The 19,452-nt window shown below is 42.9% G+C and overlaps 1 protein-coding gene across 1 annotated transcript in view; it reads left to right on the top strand.

Moving 5' to 3' along the window:
• Positions 1-19,452, top strand: part of CNTNAP1 (contactin associated protein 1) — a 217,797-nt gene that overhangs the window by 110,510 nt on the left and 87,835 nt on the right. The window contains exons 9-10 of the mRNA XM_069751911.1: positions 6,995-7,144; positions 12,644-12,815. Of these exons, the coding sequence (XP_069608012.1) occupies positions 6,995-7,144; positions 12,644-12,815 (322 nt within the window). The remainder of the gene's footprint in view (positions 1-6,994; positions 7,145-12,643; positions 12,816-19,452) is intronic.

Below are 19,452 nucleotides of genomic sequence, written 5' to 3'. Positions count from 1 at the left end.
TCGGGGCTATCTTTGGGCCATCGTTGTAAAAGCACCGAGGAAATGGATATATCTGCGGTGTGGGCTTGGATGTAAAAGGGTTGGGAAGGGTCAGGGTTGAATCTTGAAAAACCTGCAAGGCTTCTCCCTCAACAATGACAGAGGTAAAATCATTATCAACATCTTTTATTAAATCATACAGTGGTTCAGCCTATAAGATCCAAAAATTTTCTAAGCTCAGTAATATTAGTTGGTATGGGGACAGCTTGAATAGCTTTAACCTTATCATAAATGGGCTTCTTTCCTTCTGTGGAGACAGACACACCCAGAAATTTAACCTCTGACTTCATCAATTGTTCTTTATCTAGACTCATATTGAGTCCTGCATCTTGTAAAGCCTGACAAACATTTTCAAGGGTCTGTTTGTATTCACATTTATCGACAGCTTGAATCAATAAATCACCAACATATTGTAGGACTTTGTCTCCGTAGCCAAGGGGTTCTAAAGGTACCTTCACACTAAACGACGCTGCAGCGATCCAGACAACGATCCGGATCGCTGCAGCGTCGCTGTTTGGTCGCTGGAGAGCTGTCACACAGACAGCTCTCCAGAGACCAACGATGCCGGTAACCAGGGTAAACATCGGGTTACTAAGCGCAGGGCCGCGCTTAGTAACCCGATGTTTACCCTGGTTACCATCCTAAAAGTAAAAAAAACAAATGCTTCATACTTACCTTCCGCTGTCTGTCCTCGGCGCTGTGCTTCTCTGTACTCGCTGTGAGCACAGCGGCCGGAAAGCAGAGCGGTGACGTCACCGCTCTGCTTTCAGGCCGCTGTGCTCACAGCCAGTGCAGAGAAGCAGAGCGCCGGGGACAGACAGCGGAAGGTAAGTAGGAAGCGTTTGTTTTTTTTACTTTTAGGATGGTAACCAGGGTAAACATCGGGTTACTAAGCGCGGCCCTGCGCTTAGTAACCCGATGTTTACCCTGGTTACCAGCGAAGACATCGCTGAATCGGTGTCACACACGCCGATTCAGCGATGTCAGCGGGAGAGCCAGCGACCAAATAAAGTTCTGGCCTTCTAGACCCGACCAACGACATCACAGCAGGATTCTGATCGCTGCTGGGTGTCAAACTGAACGATATCGCTAGCCAGGACGCTGCAACGTCATGGATCGCTAGCGATATCGTTTAGTGTGAAGGTACCTTAACACCTGAGCCAATGCCTGATGGAAATACACAGGGGAACTGTGAAATCCCATGGGCACCTGCGTGAACAAGTACTGCACATTCTCAAAAGTGAACGCAAAGCGGAGGGCAGATTCAGGTGTTAGGGGTACTGAGAAAAAGCCATTTGCAATGTCCAAACAAGAAAACACTTTACAATCACTCCTCAGCTGTGACATAACTTCAGGGACAGATGCAACAGGGTGAGCTGCTGAAAGAGTGTACTTATTTACAAGTCTCAAGTCCACAACCATTCGAAAGCTGCCATCTTCCTTTTTTACAAGTAAACTGAGACTGTTATATGAAGAATTTGCTTTCACAACAACACGTTTTTCTAATTCACTGACCAAAACCCTTATGTAAGGGATTGCGTCCTCAGGAATGCGATACTGGCACTGAAAAGGTGGCAGCTTTTCACGATCAATTTTAACTTGAGTTTGCATTAACCTACAATCATTTTTTTCTTTTTTTTAGATCCACAATTTAGGGAACCTTTGCTTCAATTCATTTTTTAAAACATCATTGTCAACATTTTCATTAGTACATGATCCTAGACTGGCAATAGGTAATTTGTGGCTCTCCTCCTCCACAGGTACAATTACAGAACAAATAGTCGCTCCTTTGTTCCACCACAAGACTTTGTTACACAAATCAACAATTTCCATTGCTCCCAAAGCATCAGTACCCAGAATAGTGGACCGTAACTGTGGATTTACCCAAAAAGTGCATCGAAGACCCCTTTTCTTCGATCCCCCTGTGTCCTGAAATCTCAGGTTTACTGGACAACTTTTTTCTGTTTGAATACAGGAGCCCTCAAATCCTACCAAAGTGGTAGTCTCAGGCAGTCCAGGGGGTGACTGCAATTTGTGTCCTGTTACTAAAACTGAGGGTCCTGTATCGATGAGGATGTCTTCCCATGGCAGCCCCTCTATTCTCCCTTTGACATAAGGTCTTCCATCTCTGCCCATGGAAAGGAGGCAAAAAGGGCAAGGGGAACAGGGAGAGCACCCCATCAGTTGGTGTTTTCTGCGGTGGGAAGCCCAAAAAATCCATCATCCTCATCTAGACACGGCTTCCGTCCCACAACTCCCACCTCTGCCCCGAAGAGATCCTCAGTAAGAGTCTGGTCCTCATGTTCCCATAACTCCCTTATCAATGGAGCGTAGGGACAAGGAGGAGTGCCCTCTCCCTGAATAGCATGGACCTCTGGGCCTGAATGATTGGGAGCTACTGGGGCGGGAGCAGGGGCTGCTGGGGGTTAAATGGCACCTGGGGTTCTCAGGGTTCAGTCCCTGGCACAAAATTGGGACAAAAACATCTAACGTGCCCAAGCTGCCCACAAAGGTAACACACAGGAGGACCCCTTGTGGGATTCCAGGGGATCTGCCAAATGGGACCTGCCCATTCTTGGCAGTTGTACATACCCCACAGGAATTCCTGGTCTCCTTGAATCAGCAGAAGCACCCCGAGGTGAATGGTATGCAAAAACATTGGACTCATCACCCTTCACCTCGGACTGCATTGTCCTAACATTGGTTAACATAGCCTCCACAACATCTCCTATAGATTCTGCATTCTGTAAAACTCCTGATTTAAAAACACCTTCCAAATGGCACATTTTTTCACAAATTGTTCCCTCATAGAAAATTTATCACCCTGGTCCATAGTATCTAAGGTTTTATCAAACACAATTTTTTTTAACAAATTTAAGATGGACCAGGGACATTTGGCCGGGGGATGTTCTAGGGGTAGAAGCTGCATCAAACTTTAACTCCATCTGGGATGAATCATCTCTTTCCTCATCATCTGCAAAATCTTTCCTCAACACTATCTGCATAGGCTGGAGCTGTTGGGACACTATATCTTGTTTTCTTATGTACTACTTCACCCATTCTCCTAACTCTTCTCCAGTGTATAACTGTATCTACATCATATGCAAATTGCCTCTTCTGAGAAAAAGAGGACTTAAACTCTATAGCGCCACCTGTTGGAAGTAGCGATCCTACAAGTCACAATCAACCCTTTAACGAGTCGTGCAATATGACTTAGGATAAAAGCCAAATCAATATCTCAATTCGCAGACACGGTGTTTCGGGCTGTTGGCCCTCGTCAGTGTGAAGCATGAGAACTGATTTGGCTAGGTGAGAGGCTCTCGACTGGGGTCTAAGGGGTATCGTTTCTCCTTATGGAGAGTGACATACCATCTCTGGCTTGTCAAGGTAAGGAGGCTTATTCGCCATGCAATGCTCCTCTGGGAAATATAATATGCAAATTGCCTCCTCTGAGAAAAAGAGGACTTAAACTCTATAGCGCCACCTGTTGGAAGTAGCGATCCTACAAGTCACAATCAACCCTTTAACGAGTCATGCAATGTATCTACATCAGCACCATGTCTCGAATATGCAGTGTCCATCTGTGACATAACTGCTGTCAGCTGCTGCAGCTCTCACCCCCCTGTGCTGCTTCTGATAGCTTCAGTGTCTCATTCAGCTTTTCTAATTTCTCCAGATACACTGCCCCTCCCGGGTGATCATGTTAACACATTGTCGTGCTGGTTGCTTGTCAATAGCCTCATCGAAAGCCATGACTGTCTTACACAAAGCCGCTACTCGGCCACTAGCTTTCCCTAGCTACTTTTTCTTGTCCAGTTCCCTGTTTTCTTCTGTGAACCAACACATACAATTTAACCACATGGTTTCAACATTAACCCCCTCCAGCTGGGGTGTGCTAGCCTCCTTCTGTCTGCTTCCGTAACCACTCCATACTTTAGTGGCCTACAAGGACGAGTTTTTCTCTGTTCTGGTATTAACAAATGCAATTCAAGCAAAAGTTAGATACTCACACCTCTCTGTCTGGCTTGAGTCGACCAAAATAGGTGTGGCTGCGTTTCCAGCCTCTCTCGCTGCGCCTTTTAAAGCCTCTTGCTGCCGGGCACAAAACTTCTCACGTCCTTGTAGATAACTCATGTAGAGGTTTCTTCTTGGTTGCACATATATTTTTATAGTCCTTTTTAGAGTTTTCTTATCACAATCAGGCAGACTTGGAGCGCTTCACGAGAGGTTCTCCTTCAGGCTGGCATACTTTGAGCGATTTAACGCATGGCCACGCGCAGTTTTTTTATTTTTTCATCCTTCCAGCCTTAAGCTCTCATCCACCAATCCTTCCAGTGGTTCTTCTGGAGGCAGCTCTCCGGAGCCGCTCCTCCTGGCTTAGGCTTCATCACTTTGTAAGAAAGTCCTGACTGAGAGCTGGAAGAGCCGGGAAAAATATGTAGACAATCCTCTTTTCAAGCAGAGACTGAAGTTTATTCAGAGATTCGCAGCAGAACAGTTCATAGAAGTTAGAAAGATGAAGCATCCAGGCATGAACAGAAGTCCAGACAGATAAAGTAACGCTGGAACATCTGGTGGTGGTCTGGCCCTAGCCTGGCCAGGGTCTGGCACAGTGGCAGAATGGCGATGGAATGGCCATGTTGTGGCACGGCGGCAGGTTGGCGATGTAATGGCCCCGAACAACAGTAACAGGGGCTTTTTATACATGATTTAGACAAAGGAAGCTGCACCTTGAAGCAAAGGGCGTATACATGATAACCTCATAATGCAGAGAGAAACATGTGTTTTAGTACAAAGAATACAATGACACAATATGACAACATTAATTAACATTGCCCCAAACAACATTAAAAATCATAAATTTCCATGTCCCAAGATGCTGTGGTAGCCATGCTGGTTCAGTACGCCTTCAATTTTGAATAAATCCCCAACAGAGTCACCAGGAAAGCACCCCCACACCATCACACCTCCTTCTCCATGCTTCACGGTGGGAACCAGGCATGTAGAGTCCATCCGTTCACCTTTTCTGAGTCACACAAAGACACGGTGGTGGGAACCAAAGATCTTAGATTTGGACTCCTCAGACCAAAGCACAGATTTCCACTGGTCTAATGTCCATTCCTTGTGTTCTTTAGCCCAAACAAGTCACTTCTGTTTGTTGCCTGTTCTTGGCAGTGGTTTCCTAGCAGCTATTTTACCATGAAGGCCTGCTGCACAAAGTCTCCTCTTAAGGCCGGGGTCACACTGGCGTATTGCATCCGATGCGAGAGCTAATGACACTCGGCTCCTGCTCGCAGCAGAGCAGGAGCCGAGTGTCATGCGTCTGTGCTCCGATTCTCTCGCACAGGGAGGATCGGAGCACAGCTGCGGAGAAGGCGGAGAAATGAATTTCTCCATCTCCATTGCTGGGGTCCGCTTCTAGCGCACATCACTCGGATGATATCCGAGTGGTGTGCGCTGTCTCACTCGCACCCATAGGCTTATATGGATGCGAGTGAGCCAAGAGTTTTCCATGGTCCGTGACAATCGCAGCATGCTGCGAGTGTCTCGGACTGAGGAAAACGGCCGACAAAAAGTCGGCTGCTGGGAGCGGCACCATATGCTAACATTGGTCCGAGTGCAATGCGATTTTTTTATCGCATTGCACTCGGTCGTATTAAGGTCTAGTGTGACCCCGGCCTAACAGTTGTAGAGATGTGTCTGCTGCTAGAAGTCTGTGTGGCTTTGACCTTATCTATAATCTGAGCTGCTGTTAACCTACGATTTCTGAGGCTGGTGACTCGGATAAACTTATCCTCAGAAGCAGAGGTGACTCTTGGTCTTCCTTTCCTGGGGCGGTCCTCATGTGAGCCAGTTTCTTTGTAGCACTTGATGGTTTTTGCAACTGCACTTAGGGACACTTTCGAAGTTTTACAAATTTTTCGGACTGACTGACCTTCATTTCTTAAAGTAATGATGGCCACTCGTTTTTCTTTACTTAGCTGTTTGTTTTTGCCATAATACAAATTCAGTAGGACTATCAGCTGTGTATCCACCAGACTTCTGCATAACACAACTGATGGTCCCAACCCCATTTATAAGGCAAGAAATCCCACTTATTAAACCTGACAGGGCACACCTGTGAAGTGAAAACCATTCCCGGTGACTACCTCTTGAAGCTCATCAAGAGAATGACAAGAGTGTGCAAAGCAGTTATGAAAGCAAAAGGTGGCAACTTAGAAGAACCTAGAATATAAGACATAATTTCAGTTATTTCACACTTTTTTGTTAAGTATATAATTCCACATGTGTTAATTCATAGTTTTGATGTTGTAATGAATAAAGATATACAACTGAAATATGTCATTCACTGATATCTAGGATGTGGAATTTTAGTGTTCCCTTTATTTTTTTGAGCAGTGTATATATATCGACTGTATATATGTTTTCACGAGTATTTGAGACCATTATATGTCCATTTTGCGAGCCGGCGAGAAAATCTCACCATATGGATGCCATATGGATGTCACACGGATACTTTAATAAGAAAAAAATCACATCCTCACATTGCACATGGATGACATACGGATCACTGTTAAGGGAACATTGATGTGATTCTCGTCCATAAAAAACATACCAATTTTTATACGTTAAGTGTGACTCCAGCCTAAAAAAGAGACACTTTTCAGGAGGCTTTAGCGTCTCCTAGAAAATTTGCCAATCTTTCTGGGAATGCAAAACGGAAAAAATGGACTCATTAACAATAGCGATCGATTGTATTTTTAGTTTTCATTGAAACAAATAAGCTTTGGTCGCTATGTTGAGCATGTGCATTTTCTCTGCAATAAGTAACACATTCTGGCCAGCATTGTGTTCCCAAATCTAAAGAGTGGCAGTTATAGGAAGAGATTTCTGTATGAGTGCTTGCACAGCTCAGTGAATACATCACAGTTACTGATTTTGATTTTTCTTTCAGGATATCGGCTAAATGATGGTTTCTGGCACTCAGTCTCCTTGGTGGCCAGAGAGAACTCTGCTGTGGTTGTTATTGATGATGATGAAGGCGCACAGTTCAAAATCAACTATCAGTTCCAGCTTCGATCTGGTGACACTTATTACTTTGGAGGTAAAAATGACTTACCATAATCAGCTGATACCACTTACTGAATAGAAATTTTGTAAAGGAGTGGTCCAAAATCAAAATTGATTTTCATCCTAAATGGCTATCTATTGATAGTAGTAATCTAATAGTTTTTCTAATACACTTTTAACTAAAAAGTTTCTACTGTTCTCTCCCTACTCTAACGGCTTTCATTTTTTTTAACCTACTTATGCTTCGATGACATTTTGTTTGAGAATGCCCAGTGCATGCTAGGATGCTCAAACAGGAATTCATCAGGGGACAGAGTCGGGTACTACTGCAGCCTCTGTTTCCACCCTGAGATTGAGCATTAACCGTGACCTCTGTTTCACAGGCTAGGCTAGTCCCTGCTCTACTGAGCATGCGTTGGTTGTCAATCGTGATCTATGCTCAGTTCAAGCTCCCTTTTCACTGTGTAATATTCTTTTCAATGTAAAGTGACAATGCACTCCCTCGCCGATTCTAATAAAAAGTGACGAGCTGGCAAGAAAGCGCACGGTCAGGGAAAAATACAGAGAGAAAAAACTAGCCGAGCCTCGAAAAGTGACGCCTGTTTCAGGGGTGAGGCTGGTCCTTGCTCGTTGTATTCTCTTCTTACTCACTGACAGTGCACACTTTTGCTGGTTTCATTTAGACGTCTGTGAATCACGTACATGTCCTGTCTATGTTTTTCATGGATAGTACACTTCAAAGTCTATGGAGCTGTTCATTTTATTGTCCAAGATTTTTTTCAGACTGTGTGTCCCTAAAAAAATCATGGAGACATGTCCAGTTTTGATCCAAGTCTGAGAGCAAAATCGCACATTCAAGTCTATAGGGCCATGAAAATCTGTGTGCTTATTGGAGTTGTTCAGTCTAAAATGAAAAGTCTGCAGTCACTTTGTATGACTGCAGACTTTTGAATTCTCCCAGTATACGCACAGTGCGCTGCAGGGATTCGTCAGTTTCTGAGAAGGGAATGATAGTGATGTATGCGATATGCATACTCCCAGGCAGAAGCTGTTGAGGGGGGTCATCATTCCATACAAGGGTATGGTGCAAGGCCACACCCCTACATGGCCACACCCACTGAATGCCCGCACCCACTAGAAGGCCATGCCCTAGCTTCATACACTGGTATAGAGCAAGGCCGGACCCACTAGACGTCATCTGCTCGGGAGTATGCATATCACACACATCAACGCTGTTCTTGGCTCAGAAACCGGTGAATTCTCACAGCACACAGAGCGTACGCTTAGGGGAATACAAGAGTCTACAGTCACACAGTATTTTTTCTTTTCACACCGGACAACCCCTTTAATCCATGTAATTAACATTGCAGTGCAGAGGAGAAGCTTTACAGTTTGTCTTTTTTTTAATAAGTGAAAAATCACTGATGAAACTGCATGAGACAAACTATATATATATATATATATATATATATATATATATATATATATATATATATATTTATTTAGATATTTTTCACAAGCCTCTCCAACCCATTAAACAGCCAAAAACTGACTGCTATTCTTTTGTTCATGGGCCAATTCACTTAAAAAGAGTGATATCTGACTAGGATCAAAAGCAGGGTACATGGGGTTTTGTGGACAAGTGAACAGCACCAAAGACTGTAATGGGTGCGTACTGTATACGTAAAAAACACAAATGGTACGGTGAAAAGTGATCATCTGAATGAGGCCTAAACCTTATAACATTATCCAATGCCACTGTCTTAATTTTGCAAAGTAACAGGAAGAAGGTTAACAGAAGAAAGTTCCATGGGGCAAGTTAGTACAGCTGTTGGGACCAGGCCGGCTTTCCATCCCAAATGCACTTCCTCTAGATATGGGAATACCAGCCAAATGTGAAAGGGTGGTATTCCCATATCCAGAAGAAGTACATTTTATTTGTCAATAACGGGGATAAGGAATTGTCCCATGGGTCATAGAAAAGATGTGGAGGAGAAAACAAGCACATTCATGAAGGTGTTTTCTCCAGTTTTCTGATATAAACCAGATTCAAATGTTTCAAATTGGTTGTGTACTATGAAGTTGTGTAAAAATATAGCAACTTTTGGCATTTTTACCGTAGCCTTGGCCAGCTTTTCCAAAATGCATGAAGCCAGCCAGAGAAATCCACCACTTTGGTGGCGTAAATTTTGCCAAAAATGTTCTCCGGTCCCTCTTACTGAATTAGGGGCTTCTTACGCTAGCGATGCCTCTCAATAAGACTAGTGTGCAAAACGCTAGTTCTAATGAATAGGCCCTTGACGCTTCTATCCCATGTATAAAAATCTGTCAGCGTTTTGGAGCATCCTTTGCTCTATAATTACAAATAAGCAATGTTTAATGCATTGAAAAAGTTTAGAGTACCAAGAAAGATGAATAGCGTTTTTAATTTCCAAATTTCACTTCTAAAACCACAGAGTAGGGTACATTTCATGTATGATTCATATTGTGGTTTAAATTTAGTCCTGAAGTGTTCTGTCTCATGAGTCAGACGTGCTGCTTTTCACTCACTTTCACTATAGTTGTGCCAAACATTTCTCACAGCTGCATGAAGGTTGCGAAAATTGCTGTCAAATTTCATCCATAGAATGAGACACTACTGAGAATCTCGTTATTATGCAGTGTAGTCTCACAATCTGTGGTGTTGTATCATATCTTCAAAGGAAGGCGTTTCAATCATAATAATGTGCATAATGTTCCACCTCGATATTTCCTGTTGGAAGTTTGGCAAACATTTGTAAGCCATACTGTACATCACTTGTAACATGCGGCCTACGCATGCCCGAGATGAAGATAAAGAACTAGTCATGGACCTTGGTAGATCATGGTTGCAGCCACCTTGCTTTTCTGAATCTCAGAGACTCATAAAATTGATATACTGAATGAAGTTTAACCAGTTCAAATATGTTTTGTCATGTAAGTCAGTTTTTGAAATGACAGATTTGCATTGAGGGTATTGTTGAATTATTATATGGAACTAATGTAAGTAACTCCTTCAGAGAAGAAGACAGGAGCTGTAGCGCCATTTATCAGAAGATGCAATCCTGAAAGTACCGTAAATATTGACCCTTTAAAGGGTCTTGCCACTTCACTTAGAATAAGAAGCCAAAGTTGTGAAAAGTTTTTTCAATCCAGCAAAGCGAATTAAAAGCAAAAATACTTTAAGACTTCATTAAAATGGTAGCATGGGTATAAAAAATATACTGACGCGTTTAGAGTCAGCTAGACTCGAAACGCATAAGATATATTATTTATGCCCATGCTACTTTGATTTCTTATTTTTACAACTTTGAACAAAGCCGCTTGATAGTTTACAAACTTTATCCATGCATAGTTGAGTGGATTGCCCAGGAAACCAGGCTGAACAACATATATACAACCCTTGGCAAAAATTATGGAATCACCGGCCTTGGAAGATGTTCATTCAGTTGTTTAATTTTCTAGAAAAAAAAGCAGATCACAGACATGGCACAAAACTAGAGTCAAATCGCAACTTTCTGGCATTAAGAAACACTAAAAGAAATCAAGAACAAAAAAATGTGGTAGTCAGTAATGGTTACTTTTTTTAACCAAGCATATGGAAAAATTAGTCACTCAATTCTGAGGAAAACATTATGGAATCATGAAAAATATACAAACAAAAAAACACTCCAACACATCACTAGTATTTTGTTGCACCACCTCTGGCTTTTATAACGGCTTGCAGTCTCTGAGACATGGACTTAAAGAGTGTCAAACAGTACTCTTCCTCAATCTGGCTCCAACGTTCTCTGATTGCTGTTGCCAGATCAGCTTTACAGGCTGGAGCCTTGTCATTGTCCATTTTCTTCAACTTCCACCAATCATTTACAATTGGATTGAGATCCGGACTAATTGCAGGCCATGACATTGACCTTATGTGTCTTTGTTCAAGGAATGTTTTCACCATTTTTTCTCTATGGCAGGATGCATTATCATCTTGAAAAATGATTTAATCATCCCCAAACATCCTTTCAATTGATGGGATAAGAAAGGTGTCCAAAATATAAACATAAACTTGTGCATCTATTGAAGATGTAATGACAGCCATCTCCCCAGGGCCTTTACCCGAAATGCAGCCCCATATCATCAATGACTGTGGAAATTTGTATGTTCTCTTCACGCAGTCATCTTTATAAATCTCATTGGAACAGCACCAAACAAAAGTTCCAGCATCATCACCTTGCCCAATACAGATTTGCGATTCATCACTGAATATGACTTTCATCCAGTCATCCACAGTCCATGATTGCTTTTCCTTAGCCCATAGTAAGCTTGTTTTTTTCTGTTTAGGTGTTAATGATGACTTTCATTTAGCTTTTCTGTATGTAAATCCCATTTCCTTTAGGCGGTTTCTTACAGTTTGGTCACAGACATTGACTCCATTTTCCACCCATTCATTCCTCATTTGTTTTGTTGTGCATTTCCTGTTTTGGAGACATATTGCTTTAAGTTTCCGGTCTTGACGCTTTGATGTCTTCCTTGGTCTACCAGTATGTTTGCCTTTAACAACTTTCCCATGTTGTTTGTATTTGGTCCAGATTTTAGACACAACTGACTGTGAACAACCAACATCTTTTGCAACTTTGCGTGATGATTTACTCTCTTTTAAGAGTTTGATAATCCTCTCCTTTGTTTCAACTGACATCTCTTGTGTTGGATCCATGATTCGTCAGTCCACTTGGTGCAACAGCTCTCCAAGGTGTGATCACTCCTTTTTAGATGCAGACTAACGGGCAGATCTAATTTGATGCAGGTGTTAGTTTTGGCTATGAATATTTACAGGGTGATTCCATAATTTTTTCCTCAGAATTGAGTGACTCCATAATTTTTCCCCTATGCTTGGTAAAAAAAAGTAACCATTACTGACTACCACATTTTTTGTTCTTGATTTCTTTTAGTGTTTTTTAAAGCCAGAAAGTTGCCATTTGAAATGACTTTAGTTTTGTGCCATGTCTGTAATCTGCTTTTTTTCTACAAAATTAAACAACTGAATGAACATCCTCCAAGGCCGGTGATTCCATAATGTTTGCCAGGGGTTGTATATTGGATGGGGTAAGCAATATCTACAAACTATCTTATATTTCTAATAAGAAGCCAAAGCAGAAACTCCATTTGCAGACATATTGCAGTGTGACTTAGCCCCCTCATCAGTGCAAAGCAGGAACTAAGTAGACGGCCATTTCAGTTTTATAGGCTGCAATCTGTATACTCTTTCTTGAAGATGTCGCTGACCACTTCAGGTTCCTTTTTTCATTTTGAAAAGGTAAAACTACTTTAGGGGATACACACCGCCTTTGACTGTTCTCCACATATGTGATTAAAAGGAATACTAAATAGAAGCATTTTATAGTGCTGCTTTAATATCCTTCTATTCTTGTAGCATGCATTTATTTTTAATGTGTTTGTGACCTGGATAAAATGGAAAATCTTATACATTAGATATTATTCCATAACCACTATTTTCTTCTTGTAGGTTGCCCAAAACCTGCTGCAGGCTCAGGCTGCTATTCCAACCAGACAGCATTTCATGGCTGCATGCAACTGCTAAATGTGGACGGCCAACCTGTTGACTTCCATCGTATGCAGTTAGGGTGGCTTGGGAGGTTCTCAGAAGTCATGTTTAATGTCTGTGCAATTGCTGACAGGTAGTTTCCTTCACTAATTACTGTTTTTTTAATTGTATTATCAATGTGCAGAATGCATGTACCTTAGCTCAGTGGTTAGCACTGTAACCTTGCAGCGATCGGGTTCAAATACCAACAAGGACATCTGCATGAAGTTTGATGGTTCTTCCATGTTTGAATGGGTTTCTTCCCAAGCTCCAAAGACATAGTGATAGGGAAACAGTTCCATTGGGGACAGTGTTGATAATGTCTGTAGTGTGTGCCTTATATTGCTCATGTTTATTGTGCTTGTCTATATTTGCCTCATTCACATGGAAAGCCCCATGGAATAAATGGCTCGATATAAATGTATTATAATAATAATAATAATAATAATAATAATAATAATAATAATAATAAAGTGCTGTAGAATTAATAGAAGTGAGTAATATAAATAGATAAAGTGCTATAAAAATGAATTCACGGTACTAAATAGTTCTAGTGGAATTGTGGTATTGGCTTTAGAAAACCTAAATCCCAGTACAGCCACATAAAAAAAAAAAATAAGACAAATGACCATCATACTATGCCAAACAATTTAAATGCACCCCTAAAATTAGCTTACAAATTCACATGGACCATTTTTTGTGCTTCTATCCACATTGTATCAATATGGACATTGGACACCGGAGCTACCGCCTCACCAACACCGGAGCTACCGCCTCACCAACACCGGAGCTCCTGCAACCCTCAACCTACTGTCTCCTTCCCCATAATCCTGTAGAATGTAAGCCCGCAAGGGCAGGGTCCTCGCCCCTCTGTATCAGTCCGTCATTGTTAGTTTGTTTACTGTATGTGATATTTGTAACTTGTATGTAACCCCTTCTCATGTACAGCACCATGGAATCAATGGTGCTATATAAATAAATAATAATAATAATAATATGTATAGAGATTTGCATTCATACTGTGCTCCTTAACCCCGTCCTGACATATGATGTACATTTAAGTCATATGTCAGGTAACTTTTCAAAAACCTGACCAGCACATCCAAACATAGACTCAGTGTGAACAGGTGCTGAACTTAGAGTCGCCAACTCGTATATAGTTAAGTAAATAAGGCAGCACACTGCAGCGCTAGGACATACAAACTTGAAAAACGAAATTTGAACTGCATTACTGCACTAGAAATATGAAAAATGAGAGCATTTAGCACATAAAAATGGCCAATTTTATGTGTACCTGGTAGCCCCTTTACGGCATCTCTCTTATACCAGGTCCTACACTTGCCTTACCTCGCTGAGAATAAACGTCTCCATCTGAATGGGTACATGTGAAACCTCTTCCTAGACCAAAATTCTCTCTCTCTGTGGAGGGGTATCGGACCTGCTGTAATTAAAACACCTGTGGCTAGGAGGCGGAGTGCACGATCAGAAGGCTAGAGAATACATTTCAAAAACCTGACCGGCACATCCAAACATATAAGAGAGATGCCGTAAAGGGGCTACCAGGTACACATAAAATTTGCCATTTTTATGCGCTAAACGCTCTCATTTTTCATATTTCTAGTGCAGTAATGCAGTTCAAATTTCGTTTTTCAAGTTTGTATGTTTTAGCGCTGCAGTGTGCTGCCTTATTTACTTAACTATATACGAGTTGGCGACTCTAGGTTCAGCACCTGTTCACACTGAGTCTATGTTTGGATGTGCCGGTCAGGTTTTTGAAATGTATTCTCTAGCCTTCTGATCGTGCACTCCGCCTCCTAGCCACAGGTGTTTTAATTACAGCAGGTCCGATACCCCTCCACAGAGAGAGAGAATTTTGGTCTAGGAAGAGGTTTCACATGTACCCATTCAGATGGAGACGTTTATTCTCAGCCAGGTAAGGCAAGTTTAGGACCTGGTATAAGAGAGATGCCATAAAGGGGCTACCAGGTACACATAAAATTGGCCATTTTTATGCGCTAAACGCTCTCATTTTTCATATTTCTAGTGCAGTAATGCAGTTCAAATTTCGTTTTTCAAGTTTGTATGTTCTAGCGCTGCAGTGTGCTGCCTTATTTACTTAAATATGTCAGGTAACTGACCTTGATTCGGGTTTGCATCTATCCCCGAAGATGATGGCTGTGTTTTTCAGGCATCATCTGCCTCTAACAGCCGCAGCTTGAGTTGAGCTCCACCCGTGGCAGTTTGCGTTGTGGAATCTGGTGACAGATCCACTTTAAAGGGGATATTCGGAACTTAAAAAAAGAGGCATAACACCAGCAGTAGTACCGCCCTGTCATCGGGAAGAGAAACTGCTGCTCTGTTGACAGGGAGTAGCTGAATCTCTGGCAGGAGTGGTCAATGACTGCTCCAGGTACAATAGACAGGTAGCTGCCTCTGGTAGCAACTACATACCTTTTTTTTAAGTCCCAGATATCCCCTTTAAAGATACGGTGTCTGCTGTACATTTATAGAGATACTATAGATGGCACAATGCTGCAATAACCAGAATCGTGGAAATTTTGATCCTGGTTGTTTAACCCACTGGATTTCCGTGCATGACTGCACCATCTAAGTAGTTAGGCAGGAAAAAAGGGAATTGGCCCCTCCCCAACGCAATCACAGGATGTTGATGGGTTGCTTTGGCAGCCAGGGGCCTAGCAAGTGCCTCCTGTTCTGCCTTATTACATTTAAGCCCTAGAGGCAGGGAGTAGTAGATGCATTGCTGACAGGGAGTAATACAATGCTAAAGTCACTCAATATTTAATAAAAGCAATCGAGCATTCACACTTACATGTTGAAAGGACAAGCAAAAAGAAGTTTGCTAAAACTTTTACAAAATATATTAAAAAAGAGCAAAAAAATCCCTTTTCATGCTGCATTATGTGAAATAATACAAGTAAAAAACCTCACTTAATTGATATTGCCACATCTGTAATAATCCAAAGTATACAGCTATCACATTATGCAAGGACGTATAGTATCCTTATGGAAGTATGTTCCTAGAATGTTCCAGAAGCTTTCCTTGGCAGCTTCAATTCAGTATGACTCTATATTGCAAGCAAGCCCTTGTTCTGAGCCTAGCTGCCAAAAAATGTGAGTTCAGTCACTCACAGCCTTTTGAGGCTTCACCACCAGCTGAGCTAGGTGTTAGCTTTCTCCTTTAGGCTTTAAGAATGCTTACTGACCTGCTGAACCAGGTTTCCCATCCCTTCTGCACAAAGAAAGGGGGTTTATAATTCCATGCCAAATAGGATATAAATGATTGACTTGAAATGATATCTCCAATATTCTTACAGTATACTTTTCTTTACTGGTCAGCACTGACCCCGGTCCCACAAAGCTGGGACCCTGGAAAAAAAGAGTTCAAGTTCTTTGGGCCCACAGACCAACACAACAGTTTCTCAATCAGTCCAAGGGCATAGTCTATTTAGCTTCAACCCGGTTGTAAAATCAGGTTGTTCATCCTTCCTCCCTCCAAACATGGGTCCTTTTGCCACAAGGGCACAGTTCATTGGACCCCCATGAGTCTATAGCACAACAAAACTGGAAAGGGAAAATTTGATTTTCTGTCTGTCTGCAGCCATCTAGGGAGTCATGAATCCTGTGGGTCTTCTGACTCATCTGAACCCATCTGAGCACTGGGCTAGTTCACATGTGTGTAACCAGCACAGATAGACCCACTTGATGTCTGACTCCTCTTTCTGTCTGGTTCCAGGTGTCTGCTTTTGTTCTTTGGTCTGCATGACCCCGATCCCTCTGGGTTGGGACCCTGGAATAAAGTGTCCAAGTTCATTTAAATAGAGGCCCACAGGTAGGCCAACACATCAACAGCTCCAGCAATCCAGGAGCACATTCAATAAAGTCCTGACACAGCCAAAGCATTGGTTCATTCATCCCCTCCCCTCACCTTTTGTTCACAACAGTCCTTTACTTGCATAATGCTTCCCACGTGGCAAGATCGCAGTACCTTGGGACAAAGTGCATGGGAACCTCTCTGGGGGGCTGTGAGGTACTCGCACTGCGCCTGCAAGGTCTTCAGACATTCAGCCCTGACGCAGAGCCTCAAACACACAGAAATGTCCGCTTTCACTTTTGATTCGGGCTTTGGTTCCTGGACTTCTTATAGGACCTCTTGTTTCGCCACTACACTCAGCCATACCTCCTCCAATTGCCATGCCAGCAATCACCTCCACTCATACTTTCCTGGTCCCTTGCGGAATGGCACACCGTACCATCGGCCATCTCTCTCCGGGACAAATCCACACCACTTCATGATCTGTTGCTCACTCACTGACTTACTTCTCACAACTGAGGCTGTCTCTTCTGAGGTCTGTCATGACTCACCATCCCATTTATCAAATGATACTGCCCGTTTCCTCAGGCCATACTTTCTTTTGTGGATCTTCTACTTCCACTTCACACTGCAATGGCCGTCACTCACTGCTGTGGGCGGGCCCTTTTGGTTGCAGCATTCCCCTCGGTAGGTGTACATGATGAAGGGCTGGATACCATTTCGCGCCCTTTTGTCTCTGATGCACGACAATGGTCCAGTCCATGCCCGCGCTTTCTTCATGCGAGGAACTCACATTCTGCCGACTACGCAACTTCTAAGGTGTCAGAGTGCGGTATTCATGGGCGAGCTGCTGCTCCATGTTGCCCTGGCACTTTACAAGAAACTTTTGTTACAAATCAATTGTCATGTAGTATGTGGGGTGCATTGTACTCACTGGTAGGCCGCAGACCTCAGCTGTTTCCAGGTCTTTGGTTTTAGGAGCCGCTGCACTTGAATCAAGGGACACCCAGTTCATGTCATGACAAAGAAGTTTACTCAACAGTCTGTATGCATCCTATGGCAACTCATAGTATCGAGAACAACACTTTCCATCTCTTGTTTCCACAACATAGTACACTAACAGATTTTCCTTCCATTCTTCCTCGACTATCTCTGCTTTTACTGGTCCTGTTAATCCGAGAGATCCCAGCCCAGTCCTGCAGTACATCTGAGGTCCATTATTTCTCCCACCCATGACTCTACGTCACTCTTCCTCCGTAAGGAAGGGCTTACAGTGCTCGCCATCGCACCAGGATTGAGCTTTGAGCTTCAGATGTTATAGGAGTATATCCGCCTCATATTGCCCAGAACAAGGTGTCCAACTCTTGCTGTTCAGCCCTCACTTCCTATTTGAACTTGAACCTATCTAACTATTTATAGGAAACAGTCACTTGCCTTAACGCCAATCCCTTTCCACTATGGGCTGGTCCCTAACATTAACACTTACCCTATTGTCACTTTAGTTAACTATCTTATACTACCTATCTTGTGTCCTAAGTCCTAAATTATATTTTACCATATGCTATTCTATACTGTACACTTCCAACTGTAGTAACTACCTTTATGTTACTTATACATTATCATATCACAAAACACAACATATACCAAAAGACGCAGGACATAATTTACACCATAATACAATACGATTGGTTTCTTCAGGGGCAGGAACGTGATAGCTTTTGTTTACCACCCTTGCACATGCTCGTCTGCACTTGCCCTAAAGTGGATTTATCATGGATTAAATAACACTCTTTTCCTCCAAGCATAGGTAAAAGCTACCAAAAATATAGCCAAACTGTCAAAATCTTAATATAATAATGGAATCAAGAGGGTCAGAAGAAGATGACATACAGTAAGAATGTTTGGGGCTCCATTCAAACCACAGAAGGAACTCTGGGGATGTTAACAGGGAAGGATCTGGAGGCTGACTGTAAAAACCGTAACACCGTTACCAATTGATCTGCAATTTTTGATTCAAGCAAAGCAATAAGGGTGGAAATCTGTGTCTTAAAGGTTCTTAACCCTTTATAAAAACTTACAGTAAAGGTCAGAGAGTCCCGGCGCCTGCACACTGCAGTACTTTGCACTGCCCTCAACAGGGCAGATAAAGTACGCCTGTGCAGGAGCCGCTGCAGGCAGCAAAGAAGAAGACGTCATCGTATGAGGATGGGAGGCACTGGACCCAGACCACGATGCCCATCAGACCGGACCGCATCGGGAACGCCCCTAGGTGAGTATAATCTAAGTTGTTTTTCTTATCTTTCAGGTTACATCGGGGACTTACCTACAGCATTGCAGAATGGCCTTAGGTTATAGACCAATTTTGGGGTGACAGATTCCCTTTAATATTACTTTGGCTTTGTTGCACCATATCTAGAAGCTCATATAACACACACATTAGATAGCTGTTGGATGTCTGACAGCTATCCCTCCCGACTCCCCAATACACAGGAAAACTCAGCTTGGTCAAATGTTCCTGTGTTCTCTATGAACGAACCACTTCAAGTCTCCTGCATATCTCCCTGCAGAACAAAAGGACTGGCTATTGAAATGCCCATATATCTAGGAGCATTAACCCCTTTCTGCCATTGGACGTAATATTCCGTCCATGTGGGGTGGGCCTTAATTCCCAAGGACGGAATATTACGTCCAGCGCGATCGGCCGCGCTCACGGGGGGAGCGCCGCCGATCACGGCCGGGTGTCAGCTGCTTATCGCAGCTGACATCCGGCACTATGTGCCAGGAGCGGTCACGGACCGCCCCCGGCACATTAACCCCCGGCACACCGCGATCAAAGATGATCGCGATGTGCCGGCGGTGCAGGGAAGCACCGCGCAGGGAGGGAGCTCCCTGCGGGCTT

This window comes from Ranitomeya imitator, chromosome 2 (genome assembly GCF_032444005.1).
Source record: "Ranitomeya imitator isolate aRanImi1 chromosome 2, aRanImi1.pri, whole genome shotgun sequence".
NCBI lineage: Eukaryota > Metazoa > Chordata > Amphibia > Anura > Dendrobatidae > Ranitomeya > Ranitomeya imitator.
This window is presented reverse-complemented; position numbering and strand designations above follow the sequence as displayed.